The sequence below is a fragment of the Dermacentor silvarum genome, chromosome 8, assembly GCF_013339745.2.
Source record: "Dermacentor silvarum isolate Dsil-2018 chromosome 8, BIME_Dsil_1.4, whole genome shotgun sequence".
In the NCBI taxonomy this organism is placed as follows: Eukaryota; Metazoa; Arthropoda; class Arachnida; order Ixodida; family Ixodidae; genus Dermacentor; species Dermacentor silvarum.
The window spans coordinates 32,315,674-32,338,983 of record NC_051161.1 but is presented as its reverse complement, the minus strand read 5'-3'; the positions used below and the strand labels follow the sequence as shown (position 1 = coordinate 32,338,983).

The 23,310-nt window shown below is 48.3% G+C and overlaps 1 protein-coding gene across 1 annotated transcript in view; it reads right to left on the bottom strand.

The window, feature by feature from the left end:
- The window catches only part of LOC119460978 (solute carrier family 12 member 8-like), a 44,700-nt gene that overhangs the window by 9,984 nt on the left and 11,406 nt on the right, over positions 1-23,310 (bottom strand). Inside the window, 10 exon segments of the mRNA XM_049672702.1 lie at positions 1,018-1,287; positions 2,133-2,279; positions 2,351-2,438; positions 3,049-3,182; positions 3,184-3,251; positions 4,293-4,406; positions 5,626-5,746; positions 9,048-9,239; positions 9,733-9,873; positions 11,200-11,385. Coding sequence (XP_049528659.1) covers positions 1,018-1,287; positions 2,133-2,279; positions 2,351-2,438; positions 3,049-3,182; positions 3,184-3,251; positions 4,293-4,406; positions 5,626-5,746; positions 9,048-9,239; positions 9,733-9,873; positions 11,200-11,385 — 1,461 coding nt within the window.

Here is a 23,310-nt window from a genome sequence, read left to right as displayed (position 1 = left end):
GAACGAAAACAGTACTGACATCTTTTCGCCTCCTCTTTTCCAACGCGCCGCTGATTATTTCTGCCTTAAGTTTTCGTGAGAAGACCGATGGCACTAGCGTCAGGCTTTAAGCATTGCCTTTTGAGCGGCATGCCGAGGCTTTTCAGCACAGCCGGGCTGGTCACATAATCATCGTCGACGAAGTGGTCCGCGCAAATGAAGTAATTTTTTAGAGGTCTCCGGGCTGTGCGTGATGGCGGACAGGCAGGTATCCAAAGTTTACGCACCTTCTCGTCTCTGGGAAACGTGTGCGACGGCGTGTTTCGACCGACGATGCTGTTATAACAGCAATGTCTGGGCATTTCCTTCCGCCGCGACGAACGCGTCAATACCGAGCGATGACCGCGGGAAGGCGCATGTAAGACGCACCACCTGCGTGGAGCGCTGACGGGGATAATGTTTCGGACGGACCACGTGCGAGGATCGCCGAAAGGGGTTAAACGCTGCAAGGGACCGACACCGCCGGAAACACTGCGACGGCTGTGGCCAACCTTGGCCGCGCGCGCGCGGGTGGGTGTTATGACGTCAAACTTCAGCTTCTGCCGGCGGCCGCTTGGAGGCAAGGTGCAACAGAAAATCGAAAAAAAAAAGACGTTTCTCGTTCTTTTTTTCAAAGCAGCTTGTTGTATTCGTCATTTTCAACAGTTCAACTTTTGTTCCGACGCAAAAAATCACCCGCCAAGTTTTGTGTCCGTATGCCTTTAAGGTCGAGAATGTCAGTAAACTCGCCAAGCTCTGCCATTCGTCAACGGTGACATGGTATACATACCTCAAGTATCGCTTAAAGTACTGAAATAACACTTCGAAACGGGCAGCATACGGGTAGAGGCTGGCAATATCACCAACTGTCGATACGTACACTATACCTAAAATGAATATATATATATATATATATATATATATATATATATATATATATATGGCCCGCGTGAACGCGCATTCGATCAACCTCTCGAGACCATTGTATAGCTGTCGCACCTTGGCGTCGCCAAGCGCCCCGTAGCTGGTTTTGTCTGTCGTTTGCGCCCGGATGATGGCCGCCTGCTGGCGGAAGCGTTCGTTGCGCCTGCGTTGGATGTCGTAGGTCATGGCCATGGAGAAGTAGGCGTACTCGACGCACGCGTACGTCAGCAGGAACGGGATGGTGACCAGCGGCGCCAACGTATTCACTTGGCCCGCCAGGATGAACAGGAACGTGACCAACGCGAACAGCACCAGCGCCACCACGGGAACCTTGTTGGGCCCCTTCTGCAGGCGCGGCACAAATGTTCATGGTTAGAGCCGGTATGGCGCCCTCATTTTAGACCGAGGCGCCCGTTCCTGCGGCGAGCGTCGGCGTAACCGAGCGAGCGAGCACAACGAAGGATGAAAGAGCGAACGCAGAGCGCAGCGGGGGATGAAAGACGGCTATAGCGAAGAGAGCGCGATGAGGAAAGCGGATTAGCGAGGCAGTCGCGCCACACTTCGCTCCGTTTGCAACGTGCCGCACGAGACAAATTGTCCGCGCCAGCCAGTATATCGCGAATTGAAAACACGTATACAGCTGCTCTTAAATTTTGCAGTAGGGAGTACCGTAATTGAGGGTGAACTTTTTCAAAATGCTGGGGTCGATTCCATGCGAAATTGCGTACGTATGTAGGATACGAACCGACCTTAGCCAACTTTCACGGTGCATCACACTTCGGCGTGCCGGCTGGCGGACGTACGAATTTGTCTTTAACTGCAGAACTTGGTAGAACTTGTCGATAGCTCCGTTGGTATATATTATTTCTAAGGCACACAAAGCGCGTCTTCAAAACATCGCCCCGAGATACTGTGCCGCTGACGCGCCATGGACTGATTAATTGGGCTAGCAAGGGTACTTTAGCTTGCATTGAAAACTGTGCCAAGTCTGCACTTCGCTCTAGTCGAAAAGCAGTTGTCGCATCCAGAAAACGGAGCTGTGACTTCGTGCTCACCGGTAGCCGCCCTAACCGATTATACGCCGTGGCAGGTACCGATGACTTGCGAATTAAGTTACCAGCGAGCAATCACCAAATTAAACATCGCGATTAGTGTGCGCAGATACCTAGCCAGGCAAGATAAATTCTTACTCCGATGCTTAGCTGCTTGCTGAAAGGGAGGATTCCGTCGTTTGCCATGTTCTGGAGAATGCGAGGCGTCAGGTACAGAGCCCCTAGGCACGCTGACATGGAAGAGATGTACAGGCCGGAGAGCACCATGACGCCGATAGCGGACGCCTGCGAAGAGTCGGTGCATATTTCTTTCGCGTCTTTTTCTTTTTTTATGTTATTTCACAATTTTTGCTTGCCTTTTCGGCGATGAGGTAATCCGTGGTGAGAGCCCAGCGCTGGCACGTGCTTCCCAGACCGAGGACAAATACCAGATACAGGAACAAACTGCGCAAACGTTCATCGAACACGCACTTGCCTGTGTTGTGCAATAGGCATTCATTGCGTCAAGCGTATATATGGACTTTGTCAAAAATATATGGACCGTACGATGCAGTATTCCAATACAGTTGAACCCGGATATATCGAATGTGAAGGGGATCACATAAAAGTTCGATATATAGGTAACTCGATATATAAAATAAAAATGTTATACAGAAATTTTCAAGGAGGATTTTACAACTCTTCCATCAACACAATAATTCGTTATATGTGGGTTCGATATATCCGGGTTCGACTGTACTTTGACAATGAGCACCGGGTGGTGAGGACGCGGCCTTCCTCACTGAAGCACTGGGTCATGCAATGAAACCTGCGGCAAGGAGCCATTTTTACGTACTGTGTGTCCTGCGTACTTTTTTTTACGACGCCTGTACACGTGACTCGGTGCGGCTTTAATTCGAGACGCGCCACACATACCGGTGTGATTGAGAGCACTTTAATTTATCTCGTCGTTAGCGATATGACGGCAAGAGGACCGGAATCGGCCTACGCCTCTGCCGCGCGCTGTCGTGTCCGGCACCCGCGGTCAGAAGAAGTAGACCAGCGTCACACGTACCACGTTCCGATGGCGGCCATCGTGCCCACGGGCACGTCCTGCACGGGGTTCCTGAGGTCGTCGCTCATGTTGATGCCGGCGAAGACGCCCGTCATGGCCGGGAAGAAGACGCCGAACACGGTGAACCAGTTCTGGACCATCGCCGTACCGAGGGAAGCTGTTGTTCTTCAGGGTCGCCAGATCGTAGCCCGTCACGCCGTGCTCTGCGGCGTAGGCATGCACAAATTATGCACTTTGCGGGGGCTTTCCATGTGTGAGGACATTTGTTTGTGTCTTCCGGTTCAACGACAGGGACGTACACAGGTACCACATATGTCGTTACTGTCTGATGACGACCGAACTTGACCGTTAGGTTGTTTGACGTTAAAAAAAAAGAAAAAAAGATTTGGCCATCGATCTTGCTTCGTTTTAGTTTCTAGGTGCGCGACGTAGCACACGGTATATGCAACCTTATCCTTGGTCACGGAACACACAAACAAAACATGAATATTAATGATATTTTGGGGAATATTGTTTCGCGTACGTTTCTTGCGTGACGATATTCGAGCCCGGATATTTCGACTAATTGTCAATGCATAATACTAATCCAACAGCGTAGATAATCCTTTGAAAGTATTACGTAAAGAAACAGGAGCGTTTTGTGCCTCTAAACAGCATCGATAAGCGCATTAGACGTATCGGACGATGAGAAGCGTACGTCGTGCCTTCTTTCCCAAATACTCAACATAGCGGTAAAGTTCTTACGCGCACGCACATGCACACACAGAACACTTTCTTATTCGGAGATTGCTTTCTGTTGAGATCTCCTCAATGCCATAATCCGGAAGCATCGCTCTGCGGAAATCACGGAAAATAAGACTTGCTGGGTTTGACATGAGCATTATATCAGGGTATTTTTTATATGCCGAATTATATCTATATCGGGCTGCTTTTTGATTCAGTACGTCCGCTCTCGGCTCTATATCTCGTTAATGCTTCAATTAGTCATGGTAACGCCTTATACGAGTGTTTATATGCAACGGCAGATATGGGCCGCGTCTTCGGCAAAGTCTGCGCGTGGACTAGTTATTACGAACTTTACTGTAAGAGAGGTTCGCAAATCTGTAATTTCGCATTCTGTTTATGGCAACCGTGCGCAAATTTCTCTCTCCAGCGCGGGGAGGACCCTGAAGAATTTCGCGCTGTTTTTTCCGTCTCAAAGAATTTCGAATCCTCTCCAGTTCCGGAGGCTGAAGCAACTGCACCTGAGTCGTAGCGGACGAAAGTTCCCACGGCGAAGTCCAGGGCGGCCATGAGTAAAATGATGAGGAGAGCAAACTGGAGGCGAACGACCCACTTGACGCCCGCCACGTTGATCCCTGAAAGGAAAAGTATAAATAAAGCCAATAGTTAAAAGCACACAAGCACTGAATATTATAAATTCCCTTCCACCCACTCCCTACGTAAATAGTATACATAGTTAGCACATACGTCATCGCGGACGCCATATTTAGGTACCAGCAGGTCGAGAAGCGGCGTAATCAAGAAACATGACAGCATGACAGCACGACAGGCGCGTCTTGCGTCCAACCTCAAAGCGATAACAGTGATAAACCTGTGAAAAACAGTCGCCGTCAAAAAGTAAAACAGAGTGTGCGTGATAAGACGGTGCACTGACGTCATCGTAGCCGCCATCTTTAGGTACTAGAACGGTGGGAGCTGCCTCCGTGACGTCACATGAAAACTATCTATACTCTATACTCTGTCTTTTACTTGCATGAGAGATTTGATTCATGCACAAAATGTTTCCTCTAATAAAACCTCTAATAAAACCGCCATATATAGTAGAGTAAGAGAGGAAGAAGAGAATTTACTTACGGAAAAACAGAGAGGTTAGCTTGAGCTAACAGCCCTTGAGGGAAGGGGAGAGTGGTTTTAGGATGAGTGATGGTCAGGGTAGACAGTAGAATGCGGCTACATGGAACCGAAGGGCTAGACGCTTTAGTAACAGTAATATATTGAAGCGAAGTAAGCTGCCCACTACAGGCGCCGATCGTCATAAGTCAGCTGCCCACTACAGGCACAAGATCGCCAGAGAGAAGGCGATGAAGGGTGCAGGTGTGCGCGCGTTCTCTTGAGTGTCGGCCATCATTAAAGAAGGCTGTTCTCTTTCGGCGAGCTCGAATTAATTATCTTCGTGACAATTTGAAGCCAAAGAAAACATTTCGGAATATCCCGTGGGGCCAAAATTAATCCGGAGTTTGCCACTACTGCATGCCTCATAATCGAACCGTGGTTTTGGCACGTAAAACCCCAGAATTCGATATCTTGTTCATTCAGAAAGCAGCGTATTCCTTTTTCTCAGTAAACAAATGACTGCATACGCAAGAGGTGACGTTGTCAAAATCGTCGACGTCACGGAATGGGAACTTGTGTGGGAACTTCAAGGGAACGTCCTCCCCTGCCTTTCGTTACTGCGCGCTTTGCGTGGTGAGAGTGACCGTCTTGATGTTCCAGAAACGCGACTTACTGTACGCGCAGCTTGACTCTGATTCCTAAAGAGAGAGCGAGAGCCGAGCTCTTCGATCGGTCACGTACCAAGCAGCAGGAGGACAAGCGCCGAGGCGATTCCCCGCTGCAGCCACGGGTCTTCCTCCATCTTCAGCAGCTGGCCCATGGACTCGGCAAAGCCCATCACGTGCAGGGCGCTGCTCACCGCCTGTAGTAGTAGTAGTAGTAGTAGTATAGTAGTAGTTAGTGACGTGTAAAGAAGGAAACTGAATAGAAAAGTGGAGTGCCGTAACTGTCTCTCATTGTGAGGACACCTCAACAGCACTGCACAGGGGAGGAGTAAGGGGAAATAATATATATATATATATATATATATATATATATATACTGGGTGTCCCAGCTATCACGCAGCACGATTTAAAAAAAGGGGAACGGCGTTACGCGAAGCAAACCTAGTGCGTATTGTTTCCAGTGCAGTGAGTAGCCGCCAGTAATATTTGCGTTGCTTAGATTTAATTAGCTAATTGCAAATAATTATCTAACTCGAGAAGTACTGCCACCCGCCGGGGTGGCTCAGTCAGCTAAGGCGTTGCGCTGCTGAGCACGAGGTCGCGGGATCGAATCCCGGCCCCGGCGGCCGCATTTCGATGGAGGTGAAATGCAAAAACGCCCGTGTGCTTGCGTTGTAGTGCACGTTAAAGAATCCCAGGTGGTCAAAATTAGTCCGGAGCCCTCCACTACGGCGTGCCTCATAATCAGAACTGGTTTTGGCACGTAAAACCCCAGAAAGAAGAAGAAGTACTGCCCTATAATTACCAAAGTGTCAATGAAAAAATTGTAGAGCGACATGAAAAACTACAACTGAAAGACTATATATATATATATATATATATATATATATATATATATATATATATATATATATATGTAAGCTCTAATCGCATGAATAAATTGGCGATGTCGGCTATTTCGCTGCCTGTCAGCACCTGCATGGTAGTACGGAAGAACAACCAGGCAATCAGTGATGCCAATTGTTTTACGGTACAATTAATGTGGACTGAATAATGCACTCTTGTTACGAAATTGGATTGAAATAAAACAAGTCAGCGGTAAGTGCTAAATCTCCTTTCAAAGTTGTTAGAATAAAAACACAGGACTGTAAATGACGTCGTTGATGCCTACATAGTACATATAGAGGAGAGTGATGTATTTGTTGTAAACCCAGAGCTCGAGCGTTCACCACGCTCTCTCATAGTAACGATTATAACTGTCAGAAGACATGCAAGTAACCACGTACTCTAACGCGCTATAACATTGCGGAATTTTTTTCGTAATTATTATCATTTTTTTTTCATGAAATGGATACATTGCTCTTGTCCCTGTTACTAAATTTTGCAATATTTCTGGTTTGATGTACAGGATCAGCTTTATCATGGGAAGGATGGATAAGGAGGGAATTTTGTAATCAATCTGTATGCTTGCCTATCTCCTTGCTGATGTTTACTTAAAGAAGCTGAAATTTTGCAGCCTGTGCATGACGTAGCTGATAGCAGTCCGCCGAGTTCAGTTACACTTAAAACGTGTTAAATATTTTAATGTGCAAATTTATTAGCTTGTTTACTTCTATAAAAAAGTACGATATGACTACAGCACAGTATTAGATAATTACAGCTACGTCCGTTACCTGAAAAATATTTTTAGGCTCTTGTGGCTTAAATATTAAGCTTTATTTGTTGACGAATATATAAATACGCGCGCGCCGAGACCAATACGTAGTTATGGTTTAGTATATTCAGCTGACATGTTCGAGGAACTGTAAAAAAATTATGCGCTAGTGAGAGAATTTGCAACAACAGTGTACTCCCCCTCAACCCCTCTCCCTTTTTATTCATAAATCATTGTCCGAAGGTTTTGTTGCTCTACCATGCACGCTTTTAAAGTGGGTCTTGCGCATAGACATATATAAATATCCTATCTCTCAAATTGCATCACCAAGCTTAGTCTGCGATTTCTTCCTTATTCCTTTCTTTTCTACATTGTCGGCAAAACACCTTTGTCATCCCGGCGCTTTCACACAGGTTCGGTGCGACACTACAAAACACGCCTTGTGCGACACAGATGTCTGACAGGACCTTTTTTTTCCCCCTGCGTTTCCATTGTTGTAAAGTCGAACAGCACCGCGCGAGGCAGCCTTCATTGTGGAGATTCCACCAAATATTTTCGGACGCCTGCACCAATTCAAGTTTTAGCACTGCCGTGTTTCCCTATCTACTACCGTACGTTATTGCGGTTAGGGTATGGTATGGTATGGTAAAACTTTATTATGGTCCCTCGGAACGCGCGTCAGCACGTTCCGATCGCGAACGACATGCAGTGGGGCAATACGAGTACTTTGTTGTTTGTAAATACAAAGCACAAACAAGACCCCGTGCGCGAAGAGCTGTATTATGTTACTTCAGTTGTGCCAGACAATTTGCTAGAGCTGTTCCCTGAACGCGACAAACAGCTGCGCAGACAGTGTCTGCATATATACCCTAGGGAGTGGCGGCCCAAGATGGTGAGTATACAGATCAGGTTGTGTCTGCCCAGTTATTTTAGACCACTTCTGGTGCCTAGCTGTCCGAACGCGTGACTTGGGGGACGAAAGATTCTCGAGAAGCCACATCATTTTATGACAGAAAATATAATTGTTCTTTTTTTTTATTTTGCCCTCCGCTCCTATTCAGTTGCGCGAAAATTTCAATTTATAAATGTCAGTGACTCGCAAAATAAGTTTTTGTTACACACTTAGTGAAATTGCTGGCCCAATTAAGCTTGTACCAACGTATCCGAAACAGGCCAGCGTTCTCTCCTCGACGATTCAAACTAGGCCATGGAGTGAGAAAGGGAAGGAAAGGCAAGTAGGTTAACCAGAAATACACCTCCCGGTTGACTATACCCTACGCTGGAGAAGGACGCTAAAAGAGACAGAAGAGAAAGTAGAAAATAAGAAGTAGACGCAAAATCGTGCGCGAATATGAAAATTCACGAGAAACCCGTAAGCTTGCGGAATAAAAACAGATAATTGAAGCTCGTGACAATAAGCGGGGGGAGGGGGGTGGGGGGGATATGCTGAGGGTACAGAAGAGAGAAACACAGCTGTCCCCACCGCTTTTTTCCCCCCTTGCTTTTCCTTTAACATTCATTTTTCAAAACAGAATTTACCATGCAGTCACAGGTGGTCGCCTATAGTGTCGTTGATTTCAGGAAGCGCAGTATAACGTTCTACGTAGCCTTTTTGCGTGTACAGGGGAGGTATTCTGTAAGAGTCCACCTAGTGGACATGTCCATTTCGTCTGCTGCTGAAGTGCATATTGGCTTTGGCGCCTGGCTCCTGTTGAAGCGCACCCCAGCCCGGGAAGTCAGAACTTCAACAGCAGACGAAATGGACATGTCCACTAGGTGGACTCTTACAGAAAACCTCCCCAGGAGTACCGTCGCTGCGGAGATTAAATTCAAACGCTGTATACCTGTCCGAAGCAGTAGATGAGTGCTGCGGCTCCGCCCACGCGCACGCCCAAAATGTGCGACAGGAGCACGTGCAGTCCGCCGGACTCGAGGTGGCACCGCTCGCAGATTCCGATGCCGGCCAGCACGGCCAGGGTGCACACGCCAACCGTGGCGAACACCATGAGCAGGGCGTGCTCGACGCCCGCGTTGCCCTGCGCGCACACGCAGAATAAAACAAAACAAACAAACGGTACAGAATAAAACAGCCGTGGATACAGGCACTGCAACAGGATGGCCCCGCGAATTCCGAGTCAAACGAGCATACAGCCCTCGCAAAAACTAATGGGGCAAGTTAATTGTCACTTTGGTCTCTGATCTGCAGGGAGATCGAGGAAATGGCGGGGGGGGGGGGGGGGGGGGGAGTATTCGACTGTTCTGCTGCGCCATTATACCCCCTCCCAAGTTGGTATAGTTTGGATAAATTGCTACTGCATTTTGACGACATATCGGCGCAGCAAAACAGGTTGACGCAAAAAACAAGTGGTTTTCCTGTTTTTTCATTTCTCCCCCTCTCCACTTCCGGCGCCACAGGTGTGACGTAGCGTGCTCGGGCCGCGTGGGAAAAGGTGGTTTACGCAGTACACATATATTATACATATAAATGTGGCTTCATATATTGAAGGTCGGCAAAAGCGTCACACGCACCACTATCCATCCGGATCGCAGAAAGACGATGACGCCGAACAGGTGTATCATGCACGTGGTGAAGACGCCGTCCCAGGTGCCGAATAGCACCGGCTCCGAGACGAAGAAGTTGGCCGACCACCAGGGCTTTGCCTTGGCACTCTGCGATGGACACGACCGCGGCCACCGTCAATCGTTGTATGGCTACACGATATCGCGCGTGTTATATTCCAAAGGCAAACGTATACACGCATAAAGACAAACACAAGGAAGAAGTTGCATTCGGGTGAGGGCGCAATGCAAGAGCGCTCCTGCACATAGGTTTCGGTGAACGTCGAATTAAGACTCCCATGGTAATACAGATTAATTCGGAGCCCTGCGGCACGGCGTCTACCATAGGTTCGGTGTGGCATTTGGACGTTAAAATGAATATTAAGTTAAGCTGTGTTCACAACTCACACTTCCGCAATAGCGAAGCGGCCACTGTTAGTGTGAGAGCAGGTTTGATAAGCCAGAAAAGACGCAAGAACGCAAAAAATAAAAACATATATATGCGTGGCTCTGCTATCGCAAACACCAGAGACCGGCGGAGCTGGGGAAAGCCTAGTAAAGTAGTATCGCGATGAATTTAACCGGCCACGTTCACGAGTCTCCGGATTTTCATTTCTTCGCCTACGCGAACTCTCAGCTTCCCTCAATCTAAACTCGGGATGTTCTCTTCTGCGACGCTTGGTTTCAGCTTCCCTAGCTCTCGCTTCAGTCTTTCGGAAGCGACGAGTGTCCAGTTCTCTGGTCTAAACCTGCCGAGCTGCCACCAGAGGCATCGGATGCAGTCACGGACACCGAACGCGTTCGGCGCGAACGCGGGGAAACGCGGTCGGCGTCGGCAGCAGCTATACGCGTCCCACTCCCACCTGCCTCACTCCGCCTCTCCACCTCGCATCCGCTATGCTGCGCAATGCTATTTTTATACTCTGCTTTCACTCTCTCTCAGCTCTCTCTCCCCAGCTCGGCGAAGCTGCGGACGACGGAATGATTATTATAGCGAGATTCTAACAGCTCCGCTGTAAAACAATGCGGGCGGCGACGCCCACCCTCAAGTTCCAGCGGCTTCTTCTCGAGTCTAGTTAATTGTTTATCAATAAAAATGACTACATTGACTGCTAAAAGCACCAATGACTCAACTTCACAAGTTATATAGAGAACCTTTCATGCGCGAAAGCGGCTCAAAATACGAGAAAAATTCCTTGAAGTTCTCGACGCCACACTGACGTGCCGACACCGATATGACAGGTGCAATTATCTAGAACGGGACATTTGACCTTCTTTTTCTCCAGTGGTAATCAACCTTATTCTTCCCACAGGCAAGTGAAAATATGGAGTTTTTGACAGATCAATTTGCGAGTGCGCACTAATTGAGGCTGGTGATTTTTTTAACGTCCCTTTAGACCAGTCTATGAGGGAGAGCTTGGCGCACTGTTCACTCACGAGGTCTTGGTGGAAGAGCTCGTCCCCGCCCGGGTTTCCGGGGGCTCGGCCGCTCTGTCCTGTCGACTCGTCGAAGGCCCCTCCGTCGGCACCATCGCTGCGCAGCCCGAACCGGGCCCAGTCGATGTCGCGACCGCGCTTCACGGTCATGGTGCTGCTGCCGCTGCTGTCACCGTTGTGCAAGATCTGAGAGAAGAACGAGAAAAAAAGACAGGAAAAAACGTATGAACGTCGATGGTTTGCACAGTAAACAGATGCATATTGGGTTAAGAAATATGCGAAAATTAAGCTCATCGAGCTATTTATGAACTAGTTAAGCAAACAGTGGCCCCAAGCCTTTCAGTAATCAGTGGATGAGTTATGCGTGAAACCAATGCCATCCTTGCGATTACGCTGTCAGCTGGTTGCTTAAAGACCTACGTAATTGTTATGTCAGAGAGTATGCTAATAATGAGACGAAGCTATACGAGGAGAGTCGTCAGGAATGATCTATCGACGCAGTCTGCATCACAACTCAGCTGCGTTACGTAACAAACTGCTGCAATGGAAATATTATTCCATTTTGAGCAACGTATACGCGACGTGAATCTGAGAAAGAGTGTAGAGACAGACTGTCTATGTTTCATATCTCTACTCTTTTTCACGTAGCTTATATGACGCCAACCAGAATACCTTATTGCAACGTGGACACGCTTGCCTAAGAAACGAGTTTCTCTGGTCGAAAAAAAAAACGGTGTCCTTAGCGGTAGCATTTGAACCACGCGACAGACCGTCCTGATCTGAGAGCCAACCTGCCTCTGCAGGTTGGCAGGTGGGTTGGTCCCCGTTAATCGTGATACACGCTCTGCCGTTGGATTTCACTGTTACCGCTTATCAAGGATAATGGCATATAGGCCAGGCTAGCCTAAGCACGCCGCCAAAATGCAGAGCGATGACGTGCGTTATGGCCTTGCATGGCCTATCTACTAACCGCAACGGCTGTCTTCGCTACAAAGATGGAGGCGTTGAGACCGCCTGGAGGTCTCTATACGGCCCCGTGGAAGATGTGAGCCTCCCGAAAACAGCCGAGCACCTGGCCCGCGACAATTAAATAATTAATAAGAAAGAAAGAAAGAAAGAAAGAAAGAAAGAAAGAAAGAAAGAAAGAAAGAAAGAAAGAAAGAAAGAAAGAAAGAAAGACGTCGAGGTGTCCGGGCTTCACCGGTATTCAGGCACGTCATACTACCGAAAAGTAGGCGCATGCTCCACAACTATAGTCTATATAGGCCACCGCCTGCCACGTTTGGTTCTACCATGCATTCCAATTCTTCTCGGTTGCGTGCTGTATGTAAGTTGTTCTAACGCACTGTCCACCGTCTATAAAGCGAAGGTATTCAGAGAAGCGAACTTGCCCGCACGGAGACTTTTATAGTGGAGAAGCCAGCTTTAAAAGTACTTGCTACACACGCGCGGACGCCTCCCAAATGACGTCGGCGTTCGCATATGCAGGACCTGAAAATCGCAGCGCTCGAGACACCTTCTGCCTGCCGAACACTCTTTACATTTTGTGCGTGCGTGCGTGCGTGCGTGCGTTATTGGCCATCGACGCGAGAAATAATTTTAATAAAGGGAAACTGCTGGGCCAATCGCGAATGTCAGGCAGTAGGTTAAGACCTGCACATCGGGCAGCCAAGTGAGAGAGAGCGAATCTGAGGGCAAAAACGTGCGAGCATCTTAATCGCACACCAGTATCGGCGCTCACGTGTCCTTTTCCTCTCCAACAGCACATATCGTTCACTCTATAGTATATGGAGATGGAGGAATAACCCCAGCGACGCGCAATTGCAAGTCAGAGGCTCTGCCCATGTTCGCACCTATGACTATCGACTCAGGAGCGAACATCTTTGCGAACGCGACCCCTGATTTGCGCAGTTATGCGGTTATGCCGTGTTCACACTTGGCCGCGAAAGCAAGCGAAGACGCAAAATCGTGCACAATTTTCGTGTCGCGCAGGGCCCGCCTCGTTCATATTTGATGGCTCTGCTTCCGCCAGCATGCGCTGTCTTATAGTGCGTTCGAGTTATCACGTTTGTCACTACTTCTCCGTCTCGGTGGTCACATTAATCGACCCGTCGACCACGTGGATAGCCTTTTCGTGTGTGTCGCTTTGCTTGTTGTTGGCTCGAAGGCGCTCGCCTAATAGATTTTCTTTTTCCATCCGAACAGCAATGTTGGAATACATGAATACGTGCGTGCATGGTACACACAAGAGTGCGCACAAACATGTGCAGTCGTAAACAAATGAAACACGATATTGCAAGAGATAGATTAGAGGCCGTATATACCGGGTGTTTATGCGACGACTATAAGTAATTTTTGAAAATCATTACGGTCGCAGGAAGCGCAATTCTAGTCCTTGAGCTGGACTAGTCGAAGAGTCGGACATTACTTGCACATGAAATTTAAGTGCCTAATCGACTAATTAAAACAATTCACTAATTAGGTTTTAACTAATTACCTTACGGCACATATTGCAATTCGCAAATTTTAGCCCGTGAGATTGCATGCAAGGCATATCCACTTGAAAAGCATTCTGTGGATGACATCATTTTCGAGATATGCACCATCAAACTTGCTGTAAAAATGTACTGTCGTTCCACTTAAGTTTTTTAACAAAACGCCGATTTATGCATTGAAGCACAAAAGTTGCTGGACCGCCAATGTATCTCTTCGTAAACTTCGGGAATTAATATCTCGAAATTGGTGCCATCATGAGAATTCGTTCCAATTGGATCTACCTTACGAACTCCCATGCTAAAATTTATGAATTGCAATATGTGCGGTAAAGTAATTAGTTAACAACAGAATCAGTGAATTCCTGTTAATTATTCAATTATGCCTTTCGAATTCTCGTCCAGATAATGTCTGCCTGTTAGGGCAGTCCAGCTCAAAGATTATAATTGCGCTATCTAGCTGCCACGTATGATTTCTAAAAATTATTGAAAGTCTTCGCAGAAACACCCTATATTTCAACGCGGCGGAGGAGGTAGGTAAGAGCACGCGATTCCCGGCAAACCAAGATCGGTCGCAGAATCTATTTCAAGGCGCGCTCTTGCAATATCGCGTTTCGTCCATTGACAGGGAAGTCAAGGCACGGATACCCACAATACGGAATATATTTTATAGCCATAGTGTGACCATTTGTTACCATGGTAATGACATGGACATGCCGGACGCAATTTCCAATAAGTGGGTCTGATGTTTATGTTCGACTGGAGTTTGTGCCTTTCGTTCTGAATGTCTGCGACTAAGCAGAAAATCAATCGCACTTGCTGGTTTTCTGTTCGATTTTGTACAGTATCGGTTTCCGCCCGCTTTTGCTGCTGCGTTCGCTTTCGTCTTCAAGCGAGAACAGGCCCTTTGTCCGATTGAGTAGTTGTGAGACGATTCTTATCGTGCATTCACAAACGCTCCTCAACTAGATGTTTCTAATGGTATCCCGTTCGAAACGGGGTGGTTCAAACGTTGGAGAAAACACAATGACGTCGTCTACGTAGCAGAGGCATATAGACCATTTGTAGCCACGAAGGAGAGAGTCCATCATGCGTTCGAACGTTGCGGGGGCGTTGCACAGTCCAAAGGGCATAACTTTGAACTGATAGAGGCCGTCCGGTGTGATAAAGGCAGTTTTTTCTCGATCCAAGTCATCAACTGAAATCTGCCAGTAGCCCGAGCGCAGGTCTGTGGATGAGAAGTACTTCGCACCGTGAAGACAGTCCAGGGCGTCATCGATCCGTGGCAGCGGATATACGTCTTTGCGCGTTATTTTGTTCAGGGCACGATAGTCGACGCAAAATCTCCAGCTGCCATCCTTCTTTTTGATCAAGACGACAGGTGACGCCCACGGACTTGAGGAAGCCTCTATGACGTCTTTGGATAGCATCTTGTCGACTTCTCGTTGTATGACCTGGCGTTCGGAATGGGACACACGATAGGGGCGCCGTCTGATAGGAATAGCATCTCCGGTATGTATTCGATGACTTACGAGAGAGGTTTGACCGAGAGGGCGGTCATCGAAGTCGAAGATATCCCTACAGGTCGTTAGGAGGTGGTGAAGTTCCGCAGCTTGACAAGTCGGAAGATCAGGAGCAATCATCGTGGTAATCTCGTCGGGGAGTGGACTTGGCGGACCGCTTGCGAGAAAGGACGAACAAGTGTCGGCGTCTAGTGCCGCGACATCGCATTCATCAAGCGCAGACACGTAGGCCACTGAGATGCCTTGCGGGAGAGCTTGGGTCGAGTTGCTGAAGTTGAGAAGCGGGAGCTGGACGTGGTTGTCGACAACAGTCACAAGGGTGTGCGGCACAGCAATATTTTTGGTCAACAGTACTTCAACTAGCGGAGACACTATGTAGTCGCCGTCTGGAACTGGTGATGCCGTCGTCAAGGCAACACACGTGGCGGCTTGCAATGACAACCGAACATAATCCACAGAGCATAAGCGGTGTGACGGTAAATCTGGAACATCTGCCAGTTGAGGAAGTTCAAGTTGAAGGACGCCGCTTGCACAGTCAATGAGAGCGGCATGGGCCGACAAGAAATCGAGTCCGAGAATGACGTCGTTGGGGCATTGCTCGAGAACAGTAAACAAAACAGATATATGGTGACCGGCGATGGTGATGCGAGCTGTGCACATTCCGATGACTGCGGGACTTCTTCCATCAGCGACGCGAATAATACCAGTAGCGGCGGGGGTAAGTACTTTCTTGAGGCGGCGACGAAGCTGATTACTCATCACGGGTATTTGTGCCCCAGTATCTACGAGTGCGGGAACAGTTAAGCCGTCAACGTCAACGTCGATCAAGTTTCGTCGCGTCGGCAATACGAGGAGAGGATTTGAGGTGGAAGTCGAAGATGCAGCGTCACCTGTAAGAGCTGCATCCCTTAGTTTCCCTGTTGAAGGTTGAGCGGCGATGTCGGACGTCGTCGTAGAGGCGAAGGAGACGACGGCCGACGCGCTGGTGGCGAACGGGACTGGTGACCTCGGGGCGACGGGGAACGGCTGTGCAGCGTAGGGGTGACATCGACGTTGTACGGCTCAAAAGGCTGGAAGCGGCGGTAGCTATCAGTGTTGTATGGTTGGTATGGCTGAGCGGGCTGAAAACAGCGGTAGTTGTCGGTGCGGCTAGCAGTGTCATCCCGGTTTAACGGCGACGCCCAACGGCTGTTGCAATGGCGCGCGACGTGACCGATACGGCGGCAGTGGAAGCAAATCGGCCGGTCATCTGCCGTCCGCCATTCAGCCGGATTACGAGAGCGCGGATAAAACCGTTGTTCCTGGGGCGGTGATCTCGGGCGAGGCGGCGACCTAGGGCGAAAGTCAGTTGTCCGAGACTGAGCAACGGTGCAAACGGCGAAACCCAAGTTGCCGAGTTCCTCCCGCACAATGGACTGGACCAGGGAAACGGCTGGCACGTGAAAATCGCCGTGGCCGTTGTTGGGGAGAGCAGGAGCAATTGCTTCGATTTCCCGACGGACGACTCGTGTAATTTCCGATGGCGGCGATGACTGCAGACGAGAGGCCTGTCCGTTTTCGCATGATGACGTCGGGGCGGTGTTCGGTAGCCGAGCGAATGACCTCGCAATACGCCGACTTTTGGCCTGCTCAAAACGCCTGCATTCTTCAATAATTGCGTCGACGGTCGCACAATTTCGGCACAGTAATAGGTTGAACGCATCGTCTGCGATTCCCTTTAGTACGTGACCAACCTTGTCAGACTCCGTCATGTCCATGTCCACTTTACGGCAAAGAGCCAAGACGTCCTGAATGTAGGATATGTATGATTCAGTGGACGTCTGAGCGCGGATGGATAGCTCTTGTGTTGCGGCCGCCTTTCGACCCATGGGCTTCCCAAACAAGGCACTAAGTTTTGTTTTGAAAGTGTTCCAACTTCCAATCTCTGCCTCATGGTTACTGAACCACACCTTTGCCGTTCCTTTAAGGTAAAACAGCACGTTCGCCAGCATCATCGTCGGGTCCCAACGATTTACCTCACTGATGCGTTCATAACTGCCAATCCAATCTTCGACGTCAACTTCATCCGTACCGCAGAACGTTCCCGGGTCTTTAGGATGCGTAACGACGATCGTTGACGTTGTGATCGGCGCTGGTGCAGGCGTCGCACTGGCCGGCGAAGGCGATGTGGTCATGGTCTCGTCTGTCATAATGATGACCCCGACTCGACGACCACTGCGGAGCTCCGTTGTACAGCGCTTCTTCTGGTACCCCGCACCTCCACCAAATTGTCACGGGGATTCACAAGTACACTGGAGAGACAATATATACAGGCTGCTGCTACCAGAGAATGGCTGACAGCATCTCACGCGGCGTGTCCCGTCTTCTTCGCGTAGCACAACGGTCCTTTAATGGCAGGTTCATACGCAATGCCTCGTAACAATATAGTCACCTATATATCCTGCTTGAGCTAAAACCATGGCCATTATACCTGTACTATACATATTGCAGTCTAGCATTTTGCCTATCTCTATTTGACCGTTTTGCCCTACGTTAAAACATCTATCTCTTTGTTGTCAAGGTACCTAGGCGTGTGACGACTCCGGCTCTATCGAACTGACAGCTCTGCATTAACTTCATCATTTGAAATGGCGCGCAGGTCAGGATATACCGATCGAGGGCAGTTTTATATTCTCTCTGTTCCCTCACTCATTCCTGTTTGCTCACTCGTTTTGTGCTTGTTCCATCCACCATATCCGAATCGCAGGAAGCTTCAGCATTCGGTATAGTCGGCGTTTACTGACGCATTAAAACCTTCAATTTCTGGAGAATAAATATTTTTTCTTAGCTCACTTTTGGTTTTCGCTGCAGCCTTCATTGAAGAGGCTGACATCCAGCTGTGGCATCGACTGAGTTTATTTTTGCCCTCTCGTTGCTTGCCGATGCTTACGAAGTCGACGGTATTGAAATTCAAAGCTTCTCTGCAGGTTGCCGTTGGCGAAACGGCGTCTGTTGCGCGTTGGGCGTCCATACAAAAGAGGCCGTCAAATGAGCTATATAGGGATTGTGGATAACTTCATCCGTGCAGAATAAAAACCGAAATGACTTTTTTTTTTCTTCATGGCATCAAAACAGCTGTTGCATTCATGTGACGCGATGTAGAAAGACTGTACTCGGTTGTCCGCGGCAGCTTTGCCTTTTCGTTTATTTCCACCTGTCTAACAGCAATGTGCGCAACATAACGACGTAAAAATGAGAGCCGATTTTTTTTTTTCGTTTTCCGTAAATCTTATAGCTGATCTTTGTCTTTTAATTTTCTTCTTGAATAGTACACTAACGACCGCTCACCGGTCCCAACTATTACGCAACGCCGATTACGTTACTGACAGCAAAACGATAGCTGGTTAACTCGTCGCAGCTCATTTCAGAAGTATATCGGTCATACGGGCATTCCTGATTTTAACGCAAAGGCGTTTAGCGCCTAGGTCTCTCTGGCATCAAACATTTTTTACAATATCTACGTCACTGTCAAACCACATTCAAATCAATGGTGCAGATGTGACTAGATCCGACCCCATACCGCTGAACTCATAGACGTACTCTTTGTTGAGCCGGCAGCAAGTTGCCACGAACCGGATTTCCCCAACCGCTTGCCGAAAAGCGATCGAAAGCAGGCTGATTCGACGCAGGTGGCTTGGCTTCAAACAACATATGGCTCTTGCTCTTGCGCCAGAAAAATCTACAAATCATCATCATCGAGATATGGCTGAAAGCCTCCTTCCGAGTGAAGAAACGAGACAAAATACTGACCTTACCGCACAAGCGTTTTACCCCTACAATGTCACTCATATTTCATGCCTACCATCACCAACTTTACACTGATATCTTGGTAGCGCGATGGGTCCATATTCGGCGTGCATATTCTGTTCGCCGGGAAAATAACCGGTCAAACCTGCAGTCTTATTCTGTGTGATGGCGATGTTAGGGCGTCATTATGACGTATACCCAAAGATTTATAACAATTTGCAGGTCTTTTTTGTTCTTTTTTCTTCTTGCCTCGCGCACCTCTTGGCCTCTTCTCTTTCGCAGACCGTTAGATGCCAGTTCCACACATTTTCTCGGACAACCTAATGCCAAACGTGTGAGGGAACCAACGTTTCCGTTGACATACACTTCACTGTCACACTTATTATTAAGGTTCTGTAATTAACTCGAGGTGTCTTGTTAAGATCATCAACCGTGGCTTGCGTGCTATAACTTAATCTCGTTCAGAAACTGATTAGCAATAATTCCATAATTGTTTATGCACATACTGCCAACTCATTCATCCCCTCTCACTTTGTCAAAACGAACGAAAGCCACTATACGTGCATGACTGCGGCTGACTTCGGGACTTGTAGTCGATTTCCTCGTTGATTCGCACAGCTCGAAACTTCTGGAGATGGAAGCGAACCCTCACCCTTACTATCCAAATATCTCTATAAATCCAAGAGTTCCGTGGGCGCCACTCCACGCAGACAAGGGACAGCAACGCCCATGCCCTTGGTAGCTTCGTTTGCTTTTCGCAGAGGATGCAATGGCTAACTTCGGTGCTGAATACAGTTTATTGATGCGAAAGCATCAAACGACCCATTGAGAGAAGGAGCCGGCTAAAACTGGCACCTAAAAATTGGCTGCGACGCCACGTCACGAGTGCGCCTCGACAGAGCAGAGCGGTCGAAAGGGCCCACCTGCTGCCGTGATAGCGCGCCAGGTGTTGCGTGAGGGAAGAGGACATCGTCGCGACGCCACGTCACCATCGCTTTCGGAAGCCTGTATGTTCTATCTGCGCGTTCCTTGTCCGCGCAAACTCTCGCCTGCGTTCTAAACTGCATGCTGCTCGGTAATCGCTATAACGAAATTAATTTATCAAAGAACTCAATAAATTCGAAAGGAAGAATGTTGGCAGTGGTAAATTTCGAACCTACGACCCCACTCTCAGAAGCCGAGTGTTTTACCCACTCGGCTAAACCACTGTTCACTCTGCTTTATGACGTCATGCTACCTGGACCGAAATTTCGATTGCCAAGCTCGGCGTGACGAAATCGGTGACGTCACAATCACTGCGGCTTACTCGGGAGCATCCCCATTAGATTCTATGGCAGTCGGGCGAGGTAGGATGACGTCACGGATCGAAGTGCGCCGGCCTTGTGCTATCTTGAAGGCGTTGGCCAAGCGTCTCATCGCGCTCGCTTGCCCGCCAGGAGTTATTAAAAAAATTAAATTATGGGGTTTTACGTGCCAAAACCACGATCTGATTATGAGGCACGCCGTAGTGGAGGACTCTGGAAATTTGGACCACCTGGTGTTCTTTAACGTGCACCTAAATCTGAGTACACGGGTGGTTTCGCATTTCGCCCCCATCGAAATGCGGCCGCCGTGGCCGGGATTCGATCCCGCGACCTCGTGCTCAGCAGCCCCAACACCATAGCCACTGAGCAACCACGGCGGGGCCGCCAGGAGTTATAACTCGAAGGACCGCTCAGTGGCGTTCAATTGGACATTAATGCTTTCGCATTCACAACTCATAAAAAGTACTTAGGTGTCCTGGGATTTTTTATTTATGCTCTATAGCTCTATGCTGTCAACGTTTCTACATTCGCCGCCAGTATGTGGCGACTGGAAAATAAAACCGCAATGTGTGTTTAATCTCAAGAAAAACATTGTTAATCTCTGTGGGTTGTCCGACATCGATCGGAACATCAAGTGGTTACGTTGAAAAACAGTTGTCTCCTTCTACAGACAAGGAAGGAATTAGGTTACGAATCGAAGGTATGGTCGCGACAGTCTTGTACCCTTCCGTGAACACCATCTCGATAAATTCCAGGAAATTCGATAGAGCTGTGTGACTGAAATCGATTTCGAATCAAAACAAGCGCACGATGCAGAGTGTGGTATCTTTATATATATATATATATATATATATATATATATATATATATATATATATATATATAAGAGCCCCCAATGGCACCTATAGCAGTGATTACGGAGTTGTTTGCTCTGACGCCTGCATTGTGAAAGGAGCGTGGGTTGGCTGAATTGAATAACTGACGTTCACAAAGCAAACTCGCGCAAGAAATCTACGCGCTAAAGATTTTGCAGCTATCGTATAGCGTCGTTCGATGTCGATCGCTGCTCTGGAAAAATATCTCTTGACTCCAGATCGCGGAAGGACTGCCTCTGGTTGCTCGATATGAAGTTGGTATAGTGCGCTCATATTATCTACTCGGGATCTCTTGTGTGGTCCGAAAGGTATACTGTACCATATATGACAATGAAGAACACTTATCAGCCTGTTTTCTTCAGAAAAGAGAGATAACCTTGACTGAAGATAAAGCCGCCTCTTTCTTTCTATCTTATAGCGTTCAAAGTCTATCCAAAAAGCTACCTGCAGAGGTGAATAATAACGCCTGATATCCACCAGAGCACAACGCCAGCGCCAAAACTACACGTCTGTGTTATACGCCTTTTTTCCTTTTATTACTCTCCCATTTCGACTCCCATTTTCGTCTTTAGTAATTTTTTTTTTTCATCATAATGAAAACACGCACGACGGGAGCACTCACGATTTCGTTGTACGACCCTAACCCCTTCACGCATATCGCATTTTTTCCCTCTCTTTATGGGAGGGGGATCCCTGTTTATGTGCAAATTGTATCTGCATGTGTGCGTGTGTGCTCACCCCCCCCCCCCCCCTTTTTTTTTTCTTTGTCGTTTTGCACACCGCGGGCTGTCTAGGAGCGCGCTTCCCCGCAGAGCTCGCTCCCGCCCATCTGCAAGTCAAGTAGTTCCAAGTTTGTCGCCGCCAGCGCTGTTCTCGGAAAGCGGGAGATAGCCGCGCATTCGTCGTCGCGTATTGTAGGCGCGCGCTGCGGCGTAAACCTCCCTCCACCCTTTGCTATAAGAACGCGTAGTAGGGACATACCGCGTATAGTGGTTATATGCGTGGTTGATGCGCCGGATCTTCCCAGGCCGTGCATGCATTCGCGGCGAGGTCCGCGCACCCTGCTCGGAATTCGGTAACGAGAACACCCCGCGGGGCACGTCTCTGCGGGATTTGCTCGGGGACACGTTGGTAACAAGGTATTTTTACGAGAGCGTCCTTCACATCGGTCCCCCGACTCTTTGGAAGGGCCGTTCTGGAGACAGGATCACTATGCTAAGCAGCGGAGTTCTCCGGACGCGTAGCGCCCCGAGGTCCACGGGAACTTCGCGGAGCACGACATAAAGTATCCTCTTTCTCTCTCGCATGTCGAGGGCCGGCAGCTTATTAGACTAGCGTGGATTGCACGCGTCCATATATAGTAGAGCTGAAGCGAGTTGAAAACACATTCAAGCAGACGACGTGCCTCAGGAGGTACGTGCGCGCTGTCAACAGCGAAAAGGCCAATGTATTCACAGGGCCTACAATTCATTCATATTCAGAGTCCACGGCCACAATGCAGAGGCTGTGCCTGCATTGGGCCCACGATATTGCGCGTCACAGCTGCGGGCAGTCACAAAAAAGCGCTGCTGCGATTCCTGAAGACGACCGGACTGAGCCACCGTCTGCGACATGGTGCTGAGAATTCCAATATGTCGGCGACTCTATAGGGCGCATTAACTCTTGAGCTTCTCTCCTTCTCTTAATCTTTTCCTCCCCTTTCCCTAGTGCAGGGTAGCAAACCGGGCTCAGTCCTGGTTAAACTCCCTGTCCCTGCTTATATCTCCGGCCGTCTCGCTCTGCGCCCAGCCAGACGGTCAGTGTCAGGCACATTCCTTCGAAAAGTATGTTGAGACTGTATAACAGTGTAATTAAGGCTTTGTAGCCATCTTGACTATTTGCCTCCCCGCTTCCTGGTTCATTTCAAAGCCTCTACTGTCTCAGCTCTTGCTTACATTAGTGCTTACAATTAAAATAATAATAATAATAATAATAATAATAATAATAATAATAATAATAATAATAATAATAATAATAATAATAATAATAATAATAATAATAATAATAATAATAATAATCGGTATGGGGAAAGAAACACAGAACGAAATATGTAAACTGAAGGACGGTTAACCAGGCTGGCTGGCAATTTACC